We start from the raw sequence: 23,824 nt of genomic DNA, 5'->3' as shown, positions 1-23,824 counted from the left end.
CCAGACCAGCATTTTATGAAAGAGAAATGTTTATTACATGGCCACCACCAATTTTCCAGCAACTGATATTCCGGACTAAATTCCCCGTCCCGGAACCCCACGAAAATGTGGCACATAGGCCGGGTGAGGTGGCCGATCTTGCCCTCATCAGGACTTCCGCGCCAATCAGCGGGTCGCATTTGTCCCCTGCGACCAGGGCTCTGGATCTCCTGTCTGGCCAGAGTCGGCAGATCCATTCCCACATCCGACATCTGCGGGCCAGTGTCTCAGCCCCCCAAAGCCAAGACCTCTGCTAATCCAGAAGGGTTCTGGACCCAAAGGTGCTGGAAAATTGGTGGTGGACCTGTAGTAATATTTGTTATATTTTTCTAGCATGTCACATGCTGTTTTTTTCTCATTTTGATGAAGGAACTTTGACTGAAAACCATTCAGCCTTTCAAGTGTATACTGCAGTGTTGTTTATTTTTGATACTGCGTTTTTTTGTGAGTTTGTAGTCACACCCCCTATAATACTGAATGAATAGTTGTCTGATCTTATACGAAACAGAGATGTATGCAATTTTGCTCAATAGGGAATACTTTTGCTTGCTCATTTCATGCTGCATTATTAGGGGCCATCTGAACTACCCTCTGTGCTTCTGTTTGATGGATGAAAGACATCTAGGAAATTACAAAAATGACCCTAAGTATCTTGTATCACCATGGCAACAGGGGCCAGTCACCGGCACACTGTGTGGTACTGCAAGCCGGTCTCACGTCAGAATTGTTCAGAGTTTTCAGGGAAAAGGAAGACTGCTTTTATCTTATTAGGTTGTTCTCTGTGAACTTCAATCTCCCAGAAAACAGCATTCGACATTTAAAACGTGTCCATCTCATATAGTGTGAGAGTAGCATTTGGAACAGGTGCCACAGGGGGAGAAATTTGTCCATGGGTTGCAAGCCGGAATCAGGTGTTTATCACTCGCACCTCTGTGCACCAGCTTCCATTGAAGCCGGTGTGGACTAATGTCCAGAGGACCATGCAGCCAGCAAGTGGGAGGAGGTTTCACGGAAAGGCACAAATTCGTGGCTGCTGCAGACAGAATAGAGGGACGCAGCATCCAGTGGCAGGCGGTACAAGGGCCAGTGAGCACCGTGATGGGAATATGATCGTGGTTGGGGTGTGGTGAGGAAAGTGAGGAAAATCTTTTATATCATTGATATATTTAATATCACACAAAACGGACGAGCACCAGGCCTTAATATCACACAAATCTACCCCCCTGAAGGTACAGGCTTCCGCTCACTCTGTAGCAACCCTGACATGATAATTCAGATTCAGATTCAATTTTAATTGTCATTGTCAGTGTACAGTACAGAGACAACGAAATGCATAATCAAACACGGGGACCAGTAGAACGTCCATTGTAGCCAGGGCCTGGAGGGCAAGGAGCACCGCCACTCCACCTAGGGTCCGCAAGGGGAGGAGTGGCTCTGCTGTCAGTGAACGAAGGACTGTTAATGTTAGCAATGTTACAAAATTTTGAGATTTAAAAAATCAAGTCTGCAATTTATCCCATCAGATAAAGCATAACAATAAGTTTAATTTGACACCTAATTCACTTTCATATCTCAAGTATTAAAAAAGTTATGACCATTGTCATACTCGGAAATTAGCATCTTGTTCCCTATTGATTTTCAATGGGCATTACAAAAAAGCTGTGATCTTGGATAGTCAAAAGCACATTTCTTAAGGAAAGATTAACATTTTTAAATAGCCTAAGTGTCCAATGATTATTCACAAATAATTCACAATATAACATGATTTTAATATCTAATTTACATTAATTTATAGGCCAAATGGAAGGAATTTAGTGTTCAATTGCTGTAAATAAATGCCCATTTAAATCGGTTTTCTAGTGGGTTTCTGTGAACGCGCAGGTTTAGAATGTTGACAGCGCGCTAGATTAGTGCCCTCAAATGCCGAGAAAAATACTGCGGGATATAAAAAGCCCAAAATGAGCTATTCGTTATAGAAAATTATAATTATAGGGTTATATACATGCCCCATTTAATGTAAAAATAAGGTACATACCTTTAATTGTTTGCTTTATAAAACCCTGGGGCTGCGAAAGCTTGCGAACTGAACGAGAGCTTTTAAATTTATTATATCTACTATTCGAGGCCTATAAAACTAATAATAGCTTTTGGGACCGGGTCTTGCAGCGATTCTCCGTTAATGATTTACTAGGCTGAACATCTGCGATTGGAACAGCCTAGTAAAAATCGGGTTTTAAACCCGCCCCCTCCAAACAGCTCCAAAATCACACACAAGGGGTGGGGCAGATGCTCAGCCACGATTCAGGTAGGTTTTGTAACATACCTACTAATGTATCTAGGGAGTAGGCAGGGCTAAAGATGTCCTGGTTGGGTTGCTCCTAGGCCTGGCCAAGCTGGCCATCGGCAAGTCACGGTGCCAGGCGGAAGAGGGCTTTGCCCGAGCCAGATGCTTACCCCTTTACCGGGGTTTTATAGTAGTTATTAGAATATTTGTAACATAGTTGTTTGATGATTTTGTAACATGATGGTGGGTCTGTCACCACGGATTTGGTTTTTGTTGGTTTTTGTATCGTGTTGAAATTAAATAAATTATTTTTTGATACCCAAAAAAAAAAAAAAATCAAACCCGCCGACAATGGAGGTGCCGTGGTAGTCTGGTGCGCTGAGGGCAGGCGACAACTCTCAGACACCTCCACCTGCTTATCCTTGGACCATGATCCCACAGATGAGCACCAGGCCTTAATTACACACAAGACTTACCAGTCTTACTGTCTCCGACTACATTTTATCTCTCCCCTGACATCAGACTGAAGAAGGGTCTCGACCCGAAACGTCACACATTCCTTCTCTCCAGAGATGCTGCCTGTCCCACTGAATTACTCCAGCATTTTGTGTCTACCTTCGAGGAAAATCTTTCCTGCGCAGGTTGCAGTTAGGTATTCGACTTCATTAAGACTGATGAAATCAGAGTCCAATTGGAATTTTGTCTCATGTCCCAAAACGGAACGATGAAATTCTTACTTACAGCACCACACAGCTACGTAAAGATAGTATTCTGTAAGAACAATAATAAACAACAAAAAAGTTCAGTGAACTATATATATATAGTTATATAACTATTATATAAATAACTACATAAAAGTACATATAGCTATATAACTATTATTGTTTGTTTTAACTGTATATATACATTTAAAACAAGCAATAGTTATATATTAAACAATATAAAACATTTATTTAAATATAAAATAATATATAAAACAATTACATAACATAGAATTGTTATATGTGGATATATAGATATATATATATTCATGAACAGATTGGGTGGATGTGTAGGAGTATCGCCAACCAGAGGACATAGGTTTAAGGTGAAGGGGACAAGATTTAATAGGAAACTGAGGGGTAGCTTTTTCACACAAAGTGTGGTGGGTATATAGAACTAGCTGCCGGAGGAGGTAGTTGAGGCAGGGACTATCAAAGCGTGAGAGTTGGCAGCCCTGCTACTAACTAAATCATTCAACACAGAGCTTGCAAGGTTCCAAATGGTCTGACTAACCACCTCCCGTGCTGTAGGAATAGCATTGCATGCGCTTGTTGCATTTATTGTTCTCTCAGTATGGACCCTTTATGAGCTCGACCAGCCACTGACACTCTCCTCCGCCTAGCGGAGCTGGTCCTTACCCTCAATAACTTCGCGTTCGACTCCTCCCACTTCCTCCAAATACAAGGCGTAGCTATGGGCACACGCATGGGCCCCAGCTATGCCTGCCTATTTGTAGGTTACGTCGAGCAATCCTTGTTCAATACATACCAGGGCCCCATCCCCAACCTCTACCTCCGCTACATCGACGACTGCTTTGGTGCTACCTCCTGCACCCGCACACAACTGACTGACTTCATCCACTTCACCACTAATTTCCATCCGGCACTGAAATACACCTGGACCATTTCCGACACTTCCCTACCATTCCTTGACCTCACTATCTCCATTGCAGGTGATAGACTTCTAACCGACATACACTATAAACCCACTGACTCCCATGGCTATCTGGACTACACTTCTTCCCACCCTGCTTCCTGTAAGGACTCCATCCCCTACTCCCAATTCCTCCGTCTACGCCGCATCTGCTCCACGGATGAGGCGTTCCACACCAGGACATCTGAAATGTCCTCACTATTCAGGGAACGGGGGTTCCCCTCCTCCACCATAAATGAGGCTCGCACCAGGGTCTCTTCCATACCCCGCAACACTGCTCTCTCTCCCCATCCCCGCACTCGCAACAAGAGCTGAGTCCCCCTAGTCCTCACCTTTCACCCCACCAGCCGTCACATACAAAAAATAATCCTCCGTCAGTTTCGCCACCTCCAACGTGACCCCACTACTCGCCACATCTTCCCATCTCTCCCCCATATCTGCCTTCCGCAAAGACCGCTCCCTCCATAACTCCCTTGTCAATTCTTCCCTTCCCTCTCGGTCCACCCCCTCCCCGGGCACTTTCCCTTGCAACCGCAAGAGATGCAACACTTGTCCCTTTACCTCCCCCCTCGACTCCGTTCAAGGACCCAAGCAATCGTTCCAGGTGCGACAGAGGTTTACCTGCATCTCTTCCAACCTCATCTATTGCGTCCGCTGCTCTAGATGCCAGCAGATCTATATCGGTGAGACCAAGCGGAGGTTGGGCGATCGTTTCGCCGAACACCTCCGCTCGGTCCGCAATAACCAAGCTGACCTCCCGGTGGCTCAGCACTTCAACTCCCCCTCCCACTCCGCCTCCGACCTCTCTGTCCTGGGTCTCCTCCATGGCCACAGCGAGCAGCACCGGAAATTGGAGGAACAGCACCTCATATTCCGTTTGGGGAGTCTGCACCCCCGGGGCATGAACATCGAATTCTCCCAATTCTGTTAGTCCTTGCTGTCTCCTCCCCTTCCTCAGCTCCCCTGCTGTCTCCTCCCACCCTCCAGCCTTCTGGCTACTCCTCCTTTTCCCTTTCTTGTCCCGACCCACCCCCACCCCCGATCAGTCTGAAGAAGGGTTTCGGCCCGAAACGTTGCCTATTTCCTTCGCTCCATAGATGCTGCTGCACCCGCTGAGTTTCTCCAGCTTTTCTGTGTAACCCTTTATGAGCTTGTTTGGAACAAGGAATTCCATTGAACCCTGATATACTTGACAATAGACTAATCTGAATTGCGGGTGACAGAATGGCTAGTGGAGCTGCTGCCCCACAGCTTCAGTGACCCAACTTCACCCGTGACCTCTGGTACTGTCGGAGTGGAGTCTGTATGATCAACCTGTGACCACAGGGGACTTCCTCTAGTTTTCCAGCTTTCTCACTTCATCCCTAAGACGTGCAGGTTGGTAGGTTCATTGGTTGCCGTAACTTGGCCCAGGTGTGTAGGCAGGGTGTTAGAATCTTGGGGAGAACACAGTGGGGTTAGCAACAAAGGGGGTTTGATGTTGGCGTGAACTCGGTGGTCAAAGGACTTTAGTTTAGAGCATGGAAACAGGCCCTTCAGCTCACCGACTCCACGCCACTACTAGCACCATTCTGCACATTAGGGATAATTTTCAATTTACAGAAGCCAATTTACGTACAAACCCACACGTCTTTGTAGTGTGGGAGGAATCCAGCGCAGCTGGGGAAAACCCTTGCGTCACAGAGAGAACGTACAAACTCTGTACAGACAGCGCCCTTAGTCAGGATCAAACCCGGGTCTCTGGCACTGTAAGGAACTGTATCTCTACTGCTGTGCCACCGTGATGCACCACGTTACTTTGCTTTGAATATTATGCTAGGACCAGAGTTAAATTTCTTCCATTTAACTGCTCTTCACCAGCCATGTTCACACTAAAAAAAATCCATGTAGGGGAATTGCTATTAATCAGGTCAAATTTCTGAGACTTTTTGGACTGATAAAGTTCCTGTGAAACACATTGGGACATTTATGGCACTTTGTAGATGCAGATGATACTTGTTGCAAGAAACAAGATTTTGCCAGGTCGTGGCCTGCTGAACACCAGTCATCCCAGCTAGTATTGGCCCAAGTTAAAACTGCACGAATTTCTTTCAGTTCCCTCCATTTCTTCCATCGAACGTGTCCAAAGACAGGCAGCTCGATTTGTTACTAACACCTATGAGAGAGAAGCAAGTGTCACCAAACTTCTGAATTCTCTGGGGTGGAACCCTCTCCGAGACAGATGTGAAGCTCACCGTTAGACCTGTTTTTACAAAATGTTAAATGGTCAGCTCGACATAGACTACAAGACCAAACACCAAACTCATAGAAACATAGAAACATAGAAATTAGGTGCAGAGTAGGCCATTCGGCCCTTCGAGCCTGCACCGCCATTCAATATGATCATGGCTGATCATCCAACTCAGTATCCCGTACCTGCCTTCTCTCCACCCCCTGATCCCCTTAGCCACAAGGGCCACATCTAATCTTAAATATAGCCATGAACTGGCCTCAACTACCCTCTGTGGCAGAGAGTTCCAGAGATTCACCACTCTCTGTGTGAAAAACTCAAACCAATTAGGAGCAGACGAGGGCATTCGATCCAATTTGTGATCCCAGCTACAAAGACACATGTGTACAGCAATTCGTTCTTCCCACGCACAATTAAAGCATGGAATAATCTCCACCCAACTATAGTTACCCAAGCAGATGCAACTAATTTAAAGTAGCTCTTTCTTCCCAATAACCCTTTCTGGCTTAAGCCCTCCCTTCACCACCTCCAGTTTAAATTCCATTTGGAATATTTTGGAGGACCAAGAACAAGAAGAACCTCCCTGCCCCCATATCTCTTCCTGTTCATATATGCACCAACTCTCCTTGTACTCGCAGCTGCACGACAACCATTCCATTCTGCCGCGGGTTCTACGGTTCTCACCTTATTTTATGTGAAAAGAAATCCTTCATAATTGGTCATCTCATCTGATTTTCAGATGAAATCAGGTGAATGAATGGAGTTCATAAGTTATAGGAACAGAATTAGGCCTTTCGGTCCCGCAAGTGGTCTCCACCATTCAATCCATATTTCCCTCTTAACCTCATTCTCCTGCTTTCTCCCCATAACCCTTGACACCCTTTACTCATCAAGATTGTTGTAAGTAGCACCCTTTACTCATCAAGTAGCTAAAATAACTGCGTGATTGGGTTTGCTGTGCTACTTACAACTATCTCTGCCTTAAAATTTTCCATTGACTTGGCCTCCACAGCTGGTGGTGGCAAAGAACTCCACAGTTTCACCTCCCTCTGACTAAAGAAATGTCTCCTCATCTCCTTTCTAAAGGTACGTCCTTTTATTCTGAGGCTATGGCCTCTGGTCCTCGACTCACCCACTAGTAGAAATATCCTCTCCACGTTCACTCTATCCAGGCATTACTGACCTGCTGGTGGTTGTTTGGTTTATACACTGTCTTTTTCCAGGAATTGTCCACAGCCAGATGATCTGTATTGGATCTCCTCTTAATAGTTACTTTCCAGAGAAGAGCTCCCGTTAACATTTTCCATGATAATTGCATCCTCTCAATTCAGCTGAACTTGTGGAAATCTTTTCTCCAGTGCTTCATTCACCTCTCTGCAACCTGAACAGAATTACACAATTCCTCTGAAGAGAGTCAAATCTACTTGCCAATGATTGCTGAAGCTGTGTGTGAGTTGCTGGGTCCATTGTAAACATCGTATGTTTCCTTATGTGGCCTACAAAAATGAATTGAGTATGTATGAGCTGGGATACCAGCTACGCTTGACTCTTGCATCTGTGAATTATTTTACCGAGCCCAGGAACGGATTGGGCGGCACGGTGGCGCAGTGGTAGAGTTGCTGCCTTACAGTGCCAGAGACCCAGGTTTGATCCTGACTATGGGTGCTGTCTGTACTGAGTTTGGACTATGGTTATGTTCTATGATGGGGATGGAAACATGGCCCTGAAGACTAGAGTGTGTAACTGAAAGACAAAAGGAAAAAGAGGATTGACAAGGAGAAATAGCCTGATACAAATGGAAATGAAGAACAACTTAGTCGAAAGTTGAATAGAGTCATAGAATCATACAGCGTGAACAGAGTCTCTTTGCCCCAACCTGCCCACGCAGACTGGAATTTTTAAACTTATTTGTTGGAAGTTACATCTTCTCTCATCTGTTCCTGTCATAGTATATCCAATTCCCCATCGTCAGGTCCTGCTAACTCTCACCGACGCAAATGGTTCCCTGATCACCTCACCATGTGTTAGTTTGCTGTAATGAACCCAGTATATATAGCCTTCACCAATCAGCAACTAGAGTGCATTTACTGGTCAGCACCCTGCTCTCCCCACCAAACCCATGCCACAGGGTGAAAAAAAAGACCCAAAGTGCTGGAGTAACGTAGCAGGTCAGGAAGCATCTATGGAGAACATGGATGGATGTCATTTTGGGTCAGGATCCTTCTTTGGACTACGGACTTCTTCTGAAGAAGGGTCTTGACCCAAAACGTCACCCATCCATGTTCTCCAAGGATGCTGCCTAACCCGCAGAGTTACTCCAGCACTTTGTGTCTTTTTTTGTAAACCAGCATCTGCAGTTCCTTGTGTATACAAATTAACATGAAATGTATGCTTTCATTTTTGAAGGTATAATAGGAATCTTATGTAGAAGCTCATCTCCCTCAGCAAACCCAATCACGCAGTTATTTTAGCTACTGAGGAGCTTTGATGGGCCAGATGGTCCAAGTATCTCTCCCCTGGTAATGGAATGTGGAACAGAATATCAGGGCAGCCACTTGACTGAAATGAGGCAGACTTTGTTCTCTCAGAACCGTGTAAACCAACCGTGCTGACTCTGTGTACCTGTGACAGGCCGAATCACCCAATTCTGTTCCTATCACTTATGACCACTTAGGAAGGCGAGATAGATCAGCCATGATTGAATGGCTGGCTGGGCTTGATGGGCCGAATGGACTAATTCTGCTCCTATCACTTATGACCTTATGACCTAGCAACTGTTGCCTCTCTTTCGACTTTACTTTAGAGATACAGGGCGGAAACAGACTCTTCGGCCCACCAAATCAGCGCCGACCAACGATCACCCCGTACACTTGCACTACCTTACACACTTGAGGACATAGAAACATAGAAACATAGAAAATAGGTGCAGGAGTAGTTATTGCTCGGTGCACTTCGAGTCTGCACCGCCAAACATTCGAGCCCATTCGGCCCTTCGAGTCTGCACCGCCATTCAATATGATCATAGCTGAACAGTTTACAATTGTTCCCCAGCCAATTTACTTAAAGGTTAACATCTTTGGAGTGTGGGAGGAAACCGGAGCACCCAGGGAAAACACACGTGGCCACAGACAGAAGGTACAAACTCTGTACAGACAGCACCCGTAGTCAGGATCGAACGCGGGTCGCCGGCGCTGTAAGACTGTGCCAGCGTGCCGCCCCTACTATGCCATCTACTCAGCCACCCACAGCACCTAAACTTACCCACCTGACTGTGTCCAACGTCTGCTTCCTGGCAATGCTGCTCTTGCCACTTGCTAAACAGCAGGGGCTTCTCAGGCTAGATGCTCGCCATTGAAATATTATAAATCTGTGAAAAGGTTGCCTGATCTGGTTGCTTAGCAACAGCAGCAGCCTGGCACTGGAGAAGGTTCCAAATACAGTACTGGTTCATTGCAAATGTTCCGTGCTATTTTTCTTTCATGTTCGAACAAACCTTTCTCCAAAACAAATTACGCTGCTGCAAGCTGGAGAAACTCGGATGCAATGAAAACTTGATCGAGAATATTGCTGATAAATGCTTGATCAGGGATATACGATAATAAAACGCCACACATATCATTCAGTTGGGTCTTAACAGAATATCTTTATGTTGTTACATGGAGTTGGGAACTAGACTTGCGTTGAGATTCAGCCCTTGGGGCATTTACCTAAAGATAGGCAATAAAATATCTGAGCTGCTGCCATCAAAAGAACAAATTTAAAAGAGGTTGCATTTATAACAGCACTGTACCCAAGCGAGGATGAAGATGATTCAGCTGTTCCCCTCTCATTCAAAACTCAAAATGCTAGACGATCTCAGTGGGTCAGGCAGCATCTGGGGTGGCAATGGGCAGAAGACATTTTGGGTTGGGACTGGAGAAGAGTCCCGAACCAAACCGTCCTCTGTCCATTCCCTCCATAGATGATACCTGTTCATTCAGCATGATTCAGTTCATCCAGCATTTCGTGTTTTGCTCACAATTCCAGCATCTGCAGTTTCCTGGGTCCCTTGGCATTCAAGCTTAAAATCCACAAATGGAAGCCATTGGGCAAATTCCCTGACAATCACGTTTAGAACCCACATGGCAGAGGAAATTAGTTTACCTTGGCATCATGTTGGGCACAGACATTGTGGGCCAAATGGTCTGTTCCTGTACTGTGCTATTCTATGTGTAGGAACGAACGGCAGATGTTGGTTTAGGCCGAAAATACACACAAAATGCTGGAGTAACTTAGCGGGTCAGGCTGCAACTTTGGAGAAAAGGAATAGGTGAAATTTCGGGTTGAAACGCAAAACGTTACCTTTTGGGTTGACACACTTCCCTTTTCCTTTTCTCCAGAGATGCTGCCTGACCCGCTGAGTTACTCCAGCATTTTGTGTCTATCTTCGATGTAAACCAGCATCTACAGTTCCTTCCTACACATTTTGGCTATATGTGATACAGGTTGTTTTTATGCACTTCATTAATATGTAGTCATCCTACATCCAATGCGTTTTATTCTGGAGAAATTGCCCTGCATTTATTGGGAGATGTCAAAGTAACTTCTGCTTCCTTCACTTTTTGCTAAAGACCCTCTTTTCTGACTGGGTCTCGATCCAAAATGTTTAGTTTAGTTTAGTTTATTGTCACGTGTACCGAGGTACAGTGAAAAGCTTTTGTTACGTACCAACCAGTCAGCAGAAAGACAATACATGATTACAATCGAGCCATTTACAGTGTATAGATATATGATGAGGGAATAACGTTTAGTGCAAAGTAAAGCCAGCAAAGTCCGATCGAGGATAGTCCGACGGTCACCAAAGAGGTAGATAGTAGTTCGGGACTGCTCTCTGGTTGTGGTAGAATGATTCAGTTGCCTGCTAATAGCTGGGAAGACATTTTCCATTACCCTCCACAGACGCTGATAAGATTAGATTAGATATAATTTATTGCCACACAACCAGGGTCTGTGGAAATTTGGGTTGTCAGCAGCGGTACAATAATAAAGAACACACAACCACAATAAAACTGTAACACAAACATCCACCACAGCATTCATCACTGTGGTGGAAGGCACAAAATTTGGCCAGTCCTCCTCCATTTCCCCCCGTGGACAGGACCAGAGTCCAAAGTCAGTCCAGGATCGGCTCTTCCTCACCGGAGACCGCGGCTTTAAGATGGTGTAGGCCGATCGGTCGATATTTAAAGTCTCCGCTGCAGCCAGAAGCACCATAGACTGCAGGGCCGGTGGTCGAAGCTCCCCTCCAGGGGTATTGGTAAGTCCATGCCGGGCCCGCGGTAGAAGTTGGCCGCGGGCCGGCAGTGATGGCTTCTTCTTCCCCCGGGTCCCCCACGAGGGATCCCGGGCTGTAGATGCCGCACCAGCTGGAACTCTGCAGACCGCGACTTCAGGCCGCGGCTTCAGGCTGCCGGCTGCCCCGGGCCAGCGAAACGGAGCGCTCCCCTCCAGCGAGCCCCAGCAAGGGCTCACCCGCTCAACGCCGAGAGTCCACGCTGTGCCCGCCGCTGAAGCCCCGGGCGTGTCTCCGGGAAAGGCCGCGCTGATCCTTGATGTTAGGCCACGGGGGAGGCGACCTGGAAAAACTCGCCTCTCCGTGGAGGTGGCGACCAAAGCGGTTTCCCCCTTACCCCCCCACACTAACAGCTGGGAAGACATTACCCTCCGCAGATGCTGCCCGACCCACTGAGTTTCTCCAGCACTTCATCTATTACACATTCGAGGGTGCTTGGGGGATTTAATCCTAGCCTCTATTCATCCCGCACAGCTGCATTTCTAATGAAAAAACCCAGATTCTCGGATCAATATAGCACGACTATTTGTAGTGTTTTCTGTATACAAATGTAACTGCTACATTTCCGATATTGCAACACTGCCCACATTTCAAAAGCTCTTTGGCTCTTGGCAACGAGACAGCTTAGCATATTCTGAGAAGGATGTAAGAAGGGTGAAGTAAATGTAAAACCGTTTCATGGAAATATGTGACAAAACACTGCTGCTTTCTGCCAGGGAATCTTGAATTACGGTTCAAACTGGAAGAAGTACTGCTGTAAATTTGCATAATTCATTGGTATATAATTCCTAGAAATGTCAGTAGAATTAATTATGAGACACCAAAAGCTTTATATTTATTCGTGCCAGTTGATTTCCCCTGGCCCTTGAAAAGTAACATTTTGTAAAAGAGAACTGAATTGTTTTATTTTATTGTGCTAAAAATATGTCACAAACGATCTTGCTTAGTTTGCCAAGAAATGGTGGTAAAAGAGCTTCAGCTTCGGCTTTTTGCCAGTGTTTATCCCTCACTCTGTGTTATTAAGGTAGGCAATCAATAGATGATCGCTGTTTGTGTGGGCGCTTCCTGATATATCGGCTGCCACCTTTCTTGTATTACATCGATGGCTGCATTGTGAGAGCACTCTGCTGGCTGAGAAGCACATTGGCACATTCTCAAAGCAAGGTGGAGCATGCCATAAAAATAGACGCTTTTCTCTTTAATTGGGCCGATTTTCAATCTGTGGCATAGTGTGAATCAGATGGTGTCGCATTGGTCGCTTGCTGTATCCAGCGTCTGAATTATGACCCTGTTGAAGGGAGCAGTTTAGAGCGGTCACGAAAGACAGAGACAAAATGCTGGAGTAACTCAGCGGGTCAGGTAGCATCTCTGGAGAAAAGCAATAGGTGACGTTTCGGGTCGAGATCCTTCTTCAGACTGAGAGTCATGGGGGAGGGAAACTAGAGGTATGAAAAGGTTCAGAACAAACCTGAACAGGCCGGTACTGATGACCAAGGAAAGGGGGGAGCCCACAATGGTCCATTGTTGGTTGTGGAAGAGAAGATAATGAAGGGGTATATGGATGCGAACAATGGAACCAGCAAGATGACCAGGGTGGCGGAGGGATGGAGTGAGACGGAATGAAATTGTCATTGGAGAGCAGGCAATAACTCACTTTGTGCTACAGTGGTTTCCACCTGCTTGAGCAATCTGTGGTTTTAGTTGACAACTGCATTATATTTTCTGTCATTTTTGGCGTGGAATTATTGACCCGTGCTGGTGCTCGGTAAAGCGGTCACCAGTGTGCGTTTGGTCTCACCAATGTAGAGGAGGCCACATCAAGAGCACTGAATTCATGTAGATGCAATTGGAGGAGGTGCTGGTGAATCTCAGTCATAGAATCATAGTTAAACAATATGGAAATAGGCCCTTCGGCCCAACTTGCCCATGCCGACCAACATGCCCCATCAACACTAGTCCCACCTGCCTGCGTTTGGCCCATATCCCCATAAACCTGTCCTATCCATGTATCCACATTCAAATGTTTCTTAAATGTTACGATAGTACCTGCCTCAGCTACCGTCTCCGGCAGCTCATTCCATATATCGGCCGAAGTCAGCATGTCTTTGTGAAGGGGTCTTGCTTGGCAAATTTGCTGGAATTCTTTGAAGAAGTAAATAGCAGGACAGAAAAAGATGAGTCAGTAGATGTTGTTTACTTAGATTTGCACAAAGCCTTTGATAATGTGCCACACGTCAGGCTGCTAAGGAAGACGAGAGCCCACGGTATCAAAAGGCAGATACTAGCATGGATAGCAGGTTGCCCTGATGGCTGAAGACAAAGAGTGGCAATTAAGGGTGGGGGGGAGGGGGTCTGGTTGGCTGCCAGTGACTAGCGGAGTTCCGTAAGGGTCGGTGCTGAGGCTTCTACTCTTCACGTTGTATATGAATGATTTGGACAAAGGGATTGAAGGCTTTGTGGCAAAGTTTGCGGATGATACAAAAATAGGTGAGGAACAGGTAGTGTACAGAAATCAGGGACTCTGCAGAAGGATTTGGACAGATTGGGGGAGTGGGCAGTGAAGTGACAGATGCAATATAGTGTAGCAAAGTGTGGAGTGGTGTATTTTGGTTGTAGGGATAAAGGCATAGGCTATTTTCTTAATAGGAATCCAGAAATCGGAGGTGCAAAGGGACACTGGAGTGTTGGTGCAGGATTCCCAAAATGTTGATCTGCAAGCCAAATCGATAGTAAAGGAAGCAAACTCAATGCTAGCATTTATTTCAAGAGGGCTTGTATACAAAAACAGGGTTATAATGTTGAGGCTCTATAACGCACTGGTAAGGCTGCATTTGGAATATTGTGAGCAACTTTGGGCACCATATTAGAGGAATGATGTGCTGGCTCTGGAGAGGGTCCAGAGGACATTTTAAAAGAATGATCCCAGGAATGAGTATTTGTCGGCACTGGGCCTGTACTCGCTGGAGTTTAGAAGAATGAAGGGGGAACCTCATTGAAACATACAGAATAGGGAAAGGCTTGGATAAAGTGGATGTGGACAGAATGTTTCCTCTAGTGGGAGAGTCTAGGACTAGAGGTCACAGCCTCAGAGTTAAAGGACTTTCTTTTAGAAAGGAGACATTTCTTTAGTCAGAGGGTGGTGAATCTGTGGAATTCTTTGCCACAGAAGGCTGTGGGGGCCATCAGTGGATATTTTTAAGGCAGAGAAAGATAGATTCTTGATTAGTACAGGTGTCAGCGTTTATGGGGAGTAGGCAGGAGAATGCGATTAGGAAGAAGAGATAGATCAGCCAAGATTGAATGGCGGAGTGAGCCAAATGGCCTAATTCTACTCCTATTCCTTATGACATGTCCCACCCTCCTTTATGTAAAGTAATTGTCCCTAAGGTTTCTTCCCCCCCCTCACCTTAAACCTATGTCCTCTGGTTCTCGATTCCCCTACTCTGTGCATTTACCCTATCTGATTTCTCTCATGATCTTGGACAAATCTATAAGATCCTTCTGCTCTCCAGGGAATAAAGTCCTAGCCTGCTCAACCTCACCTTATAGCTTAGGCCCTCACGTCCTGGCAACATTCTCAAAATAAAATTTCTGCACTCTTCAGCTTAGCAACATCTCACCTAGAAATCTGGGGAGGGGAGGGATGATTGAACAGGGAACCAGGGAGTCACACAGAGAGAGAGTGGTCCCTGCAGAAAGCAGGAAGGGTTGGGGATGGGAAGGTGTTATTGGTGGTGGAATATCGAACAATGGTGTGGTGTATGTTGGGGCTGGTGGGGTGATAGGTACGTCCGTCCCAGTATTATCTAGTGGAAGGTAGGTTGAGAAAGTAAGCGTGGGATATTGAGCAGATATGGGCGAAGGCTTGGCCAACCGCAGTTCAATTCAATTCAATTCAATTCAACTTTAATGTCATCGCACAAATACAAGTATGAGTACAACGAAATGCAGTTTTGCGTCAGTCCGTAGTAGTTGTGCATAAAGAAATAAAAAAAAATAGAAAGAGAGAAGATACAGAATAATCAAAAAATACAGAATAATTAAACAATGGGGACGGAGGGACCAGAGAAATCTATTGGCGGGACTCCGAGTTCAGCAATGTGATTGTATTGTTGTAGAAGCTGTTCCTCATCCTACTGGTACATGACCTGAGGCTCCTGTACCGCCTCCCTGATGGGAGGAGGGCAAACAGTCCATGGTTGGGGTGTGAGGGGTCTTTAATGATCTTCCCAGCCCGTCTTAGACACCGTTTTCGGTGGAGGGCATCCATGGCAGGGAGCGGGGCACCGATGATGTGCTGCGCGGTTTTCACCACCCGTTGTAGTGCCTTCCTGTCCGCAGCAGCGCAGTGGGAGAGAAAGTACTTTTCCTGTAAAAAGGAGGACACGTCTTGATTCTAGAGTGGAAAGCCATCTCGAGATAAAGTGGAGGTGGAGAAACTTGAGAGAAAGAGATGTCGTCCTTACAAGAGACAGGGTGGGAGGAGGTATAGTATAGGCTGTTGAAGGCTTTGTAGTAGATATCAGAGGACAGAGGAAGAGCAGTTTGAATGCTGACGCTGATGTGAAGAAGTTTTTGAAGTGTCTCATTAACTTTAACTTTATGTTCTAATTTTCTCTTCATTCATTGTGCATGAGTGTGGGCAAAGTGCTGAATGAAATATTGTATTACTCTATGTGTCTAAGAACGCCTCCGCTATGTTTATACCACCACTGAAAGATTTAAAATTATCTCCTTGATAATTTCAAAAAATATGAAGAGGATTAGAACTGGTAAGATGATAAAAAGGGACTTGAAATTGAAATTAATTCGAAACAAATCAGGTGAAACATCTTCTCCCGAAGCAATAGAACTGTGAAGGAAGCCACAAGGAAGGCTCACAAAGCTCACAAAGTTACTAAGAGGTTTAGTATACATTTGTTTCCAGCTTTTCTGTGTAACCTTTAGTATACATTTGTTTATCAAGAGAGGGACAGGCTTAAGAATGCAGGTAGCTGCACGAGGCTTCTTTGAGTGATTAACTTTGTAATCTGCAAAGCCTGGTTCTTACAAAACGAACTGCAGTAAACCCTCAATATAACGAATTAGAGGGGGAGGAAATGGTGTTCGTTACTGCCAATTGTCCATTATAACCGAGTAAGGGGTTTGCTCCAACCATCTAAAGGTCACTCCGTGAAGCAACGAGGTGTTTTCAAATACAAAATTATTATTTTTTTAAAGGTCTTTTTGTTACTGAAAGCTAAAAATACTGAAGGCTGTTTGTTAATTAAGCCCCTGTCCCACTTTCACGACCTAATTGGCGACCTCTGCCGAGTTTTCCCTTGACTCATACTCGCAGCATGGTCGCCACGAGGTCGTAGGAGGTCTTCGTAACTCTTCCTCATGCTCGTGAGTGGTCCCCGCGTACTCGTGGCCCCAAGTAGGTTGCGGCATTTTTTCCAGCCTGATAAAAAATGACCACGAGTAAAAAAAAAAGGTTGGCATGGAAAAAAATGGATGCTTTTTACTCGTAGGTAGGTCGTAGCAGGTCGTGATGGTAGTGGTAGGTAGTCATAGGTAGTCGTAGGTCGGTAACTCACCTGAGAAAAAAATGTAAACATGACATAATTTTATCATCCGATCATTTTCCACTCGTAGCTAGTCGTAGTTGGTCTTAGGTGTGGAAGACTGAGGTTGAGGGGGGTCGTAGGTCGTAGACATAGTCGTAGGAGGTCGTAGACATAGTCGTAGGAGGTCTTTTACTTTGGCGAGACAACACGACCTTGACATTTTTTTTTAACTCGTCTAGGGTCTTCTAAACTCATGGATTAGGTCATCCAAGTGGGACAGGCCCTTTACATTGCTTAATAGAGTTAAGTGCCCATCAAAGCGATTGCTTGTCAATTTCAATGCCTCGTCAACTTCAATAGCCTCCGCAGTATTACTAGCAGTCCGTGTCCTTAAAGAGACAGTCTGCTAAAACCAACATCTATTATAAAGATGTCTGTAGTAACGAGGGTTTACTGTACTTTGTTTCCATGAGATAGAGAAAAAATACCCATCTGCTTCAACAAGATGTGCAGAATATCCTTTTAGGTAAACCTGGGATGATTTGCCAAATAATCAAGTCAAGTACTGCTAATTGATAACTCTTGTTGTGCGAACAGGTTGTACCTCACACATTCACTATTTGATTCATCCCAAAACACAGACTTCAGTTACCGTAATTACAAATCATTATTAACGAACAAGGCAATGCTCAAACTGAAGTGATTGTGTGGGTGTGAAAGGCACTGGACAATTTGGGAGTTTTGCTTCTGCAGTTTGTCTGTTTCTCAGGAGGGAGCATTGTGGGATGAACATCAACTGAGAGCTGGAAGAAATTAGCAGCTCAAGCAAGATCTATGGGGGGGCAAAAGATGTACGTCATCATTGGAGATTGTAGCCCTGAGTCAGGACTGAGAGCCTAGAGGAGAGATGACGAGCATATCGTTGTATGTGGTGGTGGTGTATAAAGGACAAGCAAGGGAGGATAGAGGACAGTGGCCGGTAGGTGACAGGTGGAACCTCAACTATACCTCATCCCAGTCTGCATCCTGCAAGGATGTCACTCCCTTTACTCTGTCTCTGATGCATCTGGTCTGAAGATAAGGTGTTCTACTGTAGAACTTACTCTAGAAAAGGGCGGTCACAGTGGCGTAATGAGGGTCATTTGGGTGAGCAAAGGGGAAAGCTGTGCATGTAGGTTGCCTCATTGATAACGGTGGCCAGCCATGCCTGTACACAAGTGGCTGCACAACATTTTGAGTGTTTTATAGCCAAGAAATACGTCTGCAAATGGGTGGTATTCGGTGTTATTTGGTGGTACTGTACTATGCTTTCACTCTCCAATCTGTTGGAGCTCTCTATTTTCAGTATTTCCCCTCATACTTCATTGCTTATACTCGCTGCAATCTTGCACCCAGCCCATGCACTGCATTGGCACCAATGTTGGAATAAACAAAGCATGTTTTGGGGTGGCACGGTGTGCAGTGGTAGAGTTGCTGCCTTACAGTGCCTGGGTTCCAACCTGACCACGAGTGCTGTCTGTACGGTGTTTGTACGTTCTCCCTGTGACCACGTGGGTTTTCTCCAGGTGCTCCGGTTTCCTCCAACATGCCAAAGACATACAGGTTTGTCAGTTAATTGGCTGCGGTAAAATTGTTAATTGTCCCTAGCGTGTGTTGGATGGTGTTAGTGTAACCGGTTGATCGCTGGTTGGCACAGGGCCTGTTTCTGTGCCGTATCTCTAAACTAAACGAAAAGTCAGGATTATTGTGGTCCCCTTGTGCAGGCAGGGAGAGCATTAACACTAAAGTGTAATGCCTATTTCACATATGACTATAGCTGACAGCTCAAACAGGAGTGTGGCGAATATATTGTAATCAGCTTTGTGACTGGTATGCTGATCATCTTCCCAGTGCTCCTCTCTGAGTTTTCAATGATTCAGTAATTCAAAGTAAACTCATTAATTTTAAGTGGCAGTGCTTGCTTTCAAGTATGAATGTACGTGTCACGGTGACATGCTTTCCCCTCTCCATGCATTCTGTTCTCTTGTGCTATTTATGGAGATTGGATTCCATTATATTGCCATCGTAAACTGAAAGGTCCTTGCGTTTGTGATGATCCCTCTTTCCTGACGTCGACGACGTTGCTATAAGCCATGTATGGACCTTTGCGCCGTAACTCAAGAAGCTTTCCGTTCTCTTTTGCAGATGGAATATTCGGGAGGTGTCAGCTGGTCACGGCGATAGACGTATACAAATACGAAGTTTCGCCGGACGATCTACAGCGCCTCCGCGATTTCCTGCAGGAACTGTCCCTCAAAGGTACTGATGAAAACAGCTTGTGGCATGTTAATAGAACACCATTAACATGCCACACCATCACAAGGGTTAGTTACGTCATGAGGTACATGGGATGATCGAGATAGTTGATAAATGTCACGTATTTCATACAGGTCTGATTACTCTTCAATCCCCTTGATTGCTTGTAAAGCGCTTTGAAATGGCCCAGGTGCTGTGAACGATATAAATTTAAAATCTCCACATATGTAATGTAGAGAAATGAAATTCGAAACAGTTTCCAAATTTGCTCAGCATCCTAAGTGGTTTGTGCAATCATGCTGTTCCACTGAATAATGGACTTGATCGGCATTGAATTTAAATGCTGCTAAACAGGTGGAAGTGGGCTGTTTACAAGCTGAGTAAATGGCACTTTGCGTGCCCGAACAGAGGTTACTCAACTGTGCAAGCACATGAATTACAACGTCAAACAGGTCACGCTACCCATGAATGCAAGACCCAGCATCTAATTAAACCTAATCAAAAACAGCAAAGATATTTTAGTAATAAAGAGTTTGAGAATGCAAACACCTTAGTCTTTCAGGTAAGGATAGACACAAAATGCTGGAGTAACTCAGCAGGACAGAAGGAGAGAAGGAATGGGTAACGTGTCGGATCAAGACTCTTGTTCAGCTAACTTTGTAATATACTGATCAATCTGTAGATAGAGCATGAACGGAGTCCAAAGCAGTACCTACTCTCACCAAATCAGACATGGCTCTCTGTGTTCTGCAGTTGAATGAGAATCTGTGGTGTTCATTAGCTCTATTGTGGATAGGTGCAGTTGGCCAATATCCAGTACAGATCCGCTGACTCACAATCAGCTTGGACATGCTTCCTCTAATCTCACTTCCTGTAAAGAGTTTTCATTCATAGAAACATAGAAACATAGAAATTAGGTGCAGGAGTAGGCCATTCGGCCCTTCGAGCCTGCACCGCCATTCAATATGATCATGGCTGATCATCCAACTCAGTATCCCGTACCTGCCTTCTCTCCATACCCCCTGATCCCCTTAGCCACAAGAGCCACATCTAACTCCCTCTTAAATATAGCCAATTAACTGGCCTCAACTACCCTCTGTGGCAGAGAATTCCAGAGATTCACCACTCTCTGTGTGAAAGCTGTTTGCTATTGGACAGGCTAGATGCAGGAAAAATGCACCCGGTGTTGGGGGAATTCAGAATGAGGGATCGCAGTTTAAGAATGAGGGGTAGGCCATTTAAGACTGGGATGAGGAAAAACTTTTTCACCCAGAGGGTTGTGAATGTGTGGAATCCTCAGGTAGATTTAGCTCTTAGGAATCAAGGGATATGGGGAAAAAGCAGGAATAGGGTACTGATTTTAGATGATCAGCCATGAATATATTGAATGGCGGTGCTGGCTCAAAGGGCCGAATGGCCTACTCCTGCACCTAGTTTTTTATGTTTCTGGGAGAAGTCATTGTCATCAAGCACAGAAATAGGCCCTTTGGCCCACTGAGTCTATGCCAACATCAACCTCCCATTGCACTAATCCCGGACCAATGACATTTTATTCCCTTCACAATCCCATCAATCTCTCCTATCCTGTGGATTCTATCACACGCCTACACACCAGTGGCAAATAACCAACCAACACCTGGGACTTTGAAATTCAGCAGATTCAGATTTATAAAGATAATTTCCTCTCTCGCTGGACAGATGATACATAAGCTTGAAAGCACCTACTAGCAGATTCAGGAACAGCTTCATCATCCCTGCTGTTATCAGACTACTGAAATGGTACTCCCACATGATAGGGTGTCGTCTCAATTTTCCAACTCACCTCATAGCAGACTTGCACCTTTAAGGGCCTGTCCCACTTGGCCATCATTTGTGCGTCATTTACGCGCCATCATTTATGCGTCGCGACGCGCACGTTGTGATGCGCACGTGAAGCGCGCATGGTGTGCATTACGCGCGCATGGTGCCTGGTGACGTAGGCAGTAATGCGAGGTCGCGTGGGGCGCCCCAGGATTTTGGGATGTACAACATCTTTGCGCACCATCTGCGTGACGAGCAAATGACGCCCAAGTAGAACAGGCCCTTTAGTTTGCACATTCTCTGTAACTGTAAGCTATAATGCTGCACCACCTTTTTTTGAACTATTATATACTTTTCTATTTGCACTATTTTTGTACTTGTCTCTGGCTTGATTGTACTCGTGTATAAGTCCATAAATGATAGGTGAAGAATTAGGCCATTTGGCCCATAGAGTCTACTCCGCCATTCAATCATGGCTGATCTATCTCCCTCTCCCAACCCCATTCTCCTACCTTCTCCCCATAACCCCTGATACCCTTACTAATCAATAATCTATCTATCTCTGCCTTAAATATATCCTTTGACTTGGCCTTCACAGCCTGTGGCAATGAATTGTACAGATTCGCCACCCTCTGACTAAATAAATTCTTCCTCATCTCCTTCCTAAAGGAACCTCCTTTTATTCTGAGGCTGACCTAAGGTCCAAGACTCACCGATTAGTGGAAACATCCTCTCCACATCCACTCTATCCAGTATGATTTGGTTTGACTGGCTAAATCGCAAACTGAACTTTGCTTGGTAAGAGTTACAATAATAAACAGTTCAAGGGTGCAATGAAAGTCTTTGTTCATGTGAAGCTCAGAGGCTGCTCAGTGTACTCGATAATAATAATAATGCAAAAAACACAACAAATGCAAAACAGCAGAATATTCAATGATTATACTGTAATCTGCAGTAGAAGTACTAAAATACTAAAGTGAAATAATGATATGCAAGAAAACCAGAGAACCTGTGAGAAAATCCATGTGGTCACAAGTAAAATCCACATGGACAACACTGGAGATGGGGACTGCACCCAGATCACTGGTGTTGGGCCGGGATGCCATCTCTGTCTTATTTGCATAGTCGTTCCAATACACTCATCCTGCCACACTGTAGAAGTATCTCAACCCGAAACGTCACCCATTCTCTCCAGAGATACTATCTGTCCCACTGAGTTACTCCAGCTTATTGTGTCCACCTTTCACACTAGTTCTTCTGAGAAGTCTTTCTGTTCCTTCAACCAAGGATTCCTCTCTCTTTCTCTCCATCTCTTCATCTCAATTCCCAAATGTCTGCTCACTTCTCCCTCCCTTTCCCAGAAGAACTCCCTTTGTTCTCATTTCCCACTCCAACTGGTTCTATTTTCTGTCAAAGACAAACACAAAAGGCAAGAGTAACTCAGCAGCATCTCTGGAGAAAAGGAATAGGTGACGTTTCGGGTTGAGGCCCTTCTTCAGTCTTGACCCGAAGCATCACCTATTCCTTTTCCTCAGCGACTCTGTGCATCTACCTGATCTATTCCTCTCATGATTTTATACACCTCAATAAGATCACCCCTCATCCTCCTGTACTCCACGGAATAGAGTCCCAGCCTACTCAACCTTTCCCTATAGCTCACACCCTCCAGCCCTAGCAACATCCTTGTAAATCTTCTCTGCACCCTTTCCAACTTGACAACATGTTTCCTGTAACATGGTGCCCAAAACTGAACACAATACTCTAAATACGGCCTCACCAACGTCTTGTACAACCTCAACATGACCTCTATACTCAGTACTCTGACTGATGAAGGCCAATGTGCCAAATGCCTTTTTGACCAAGCTATTATCCTGCGATTCCACCTTCAAGGAACCATGCACCTGCACTCCTAGATCCCTCTGCTCTACAACACTCCCCAGAGCCCTACCATTCACTGTGTAGGTCCTGTTCATGTTAGATTTCCCAAAATGCAACACCTCACTAGTTAACCTTAAGACAAACCTTCACTAGTTAATCAGCATAAAAAGGTTGCTTGGTTTTTTTTTCTTGTCTGGGAAATGAAGATGAGGTAAGAACTGAATCAAGAAAATCAAAGACTTATGAAGTCTCTATCTCTGCACAGCGTAAATATAATATTGCAGCATGAGTCCATTGAAAGCTTCTGTAATGTTCTGATCAGGCCAATATTAAAGGTTGATCTGATAATATCTCATGTGAGAGACGTTGCCTTCTGTAAGAAGGCATTTGCTTCCCTAGAAGGTTGTAAAGGCAGATTATGAAGAACTGTGTAATAGATAAGACCATCATGGGATAATATTCAGTTATCAAAATGTAAACTGAGAGACAGTGAGAAGAAGCCAAGGCAAACTGAAAACCTCGAAGTGATGCCAAACTTTAAATTCATGTTAGTTTAGTTTAATTTACAGTTACAGCGTGGAAACAAGCCCTTCGCCCCATCGATCCGCGCCAACCAACGATCGCCCGTACATTAGTTCTATGTTATCCCAGTTTTACATTCTAGACACTAGGGGTAATTTACAGAAGCCAATTAACCTACAAACCTGTACGTCTTTGGAATA

At 45.0% G+C, this 23,824-nt stretch overlaps 1 protein-coding gene across 1 annotated transcript in view; it reads left to right on the top strand.

Moving 5' to 3' along the window:
• ptprn2 (protein tyrosine phosphatase receptor type N2) overlaps positions 1–23,824 on the top strand; it is a 724,318-nt gene that overhangs the window by 157,067 nt on the left and 543,427 nt on the right. The window contains exon 3 of the mRNA XM_055664540.1: positions 19,314–19,427. Within this exon, the coding sequence (XP_055520515.1) occupies positions 19,314–19,427 (114 nt within the window). The remainder of the gene's footprint in view (positions 1–19,313; positions 19,428–23,824) is intronic.

This window comes from Leucoraja erinacea, chromosome 2 (genome assembly GCF_028641065.1).
Source record: "Leucoraja erinacea ecotype New England chromosome 2, Leri_hhj_1, whole genome shotgun sequence".
Taxonomy (NCBI): domain Eukaryota; kingdom Metazoa; phylum Chordata; class Chondrichthyes; order Rajiformes; family Rajidae; genus Leucoraja; species Leucoraja erinaceus.
This window is presented reverse-complemented; position numbering and strand designations above follow the sequence as displayed.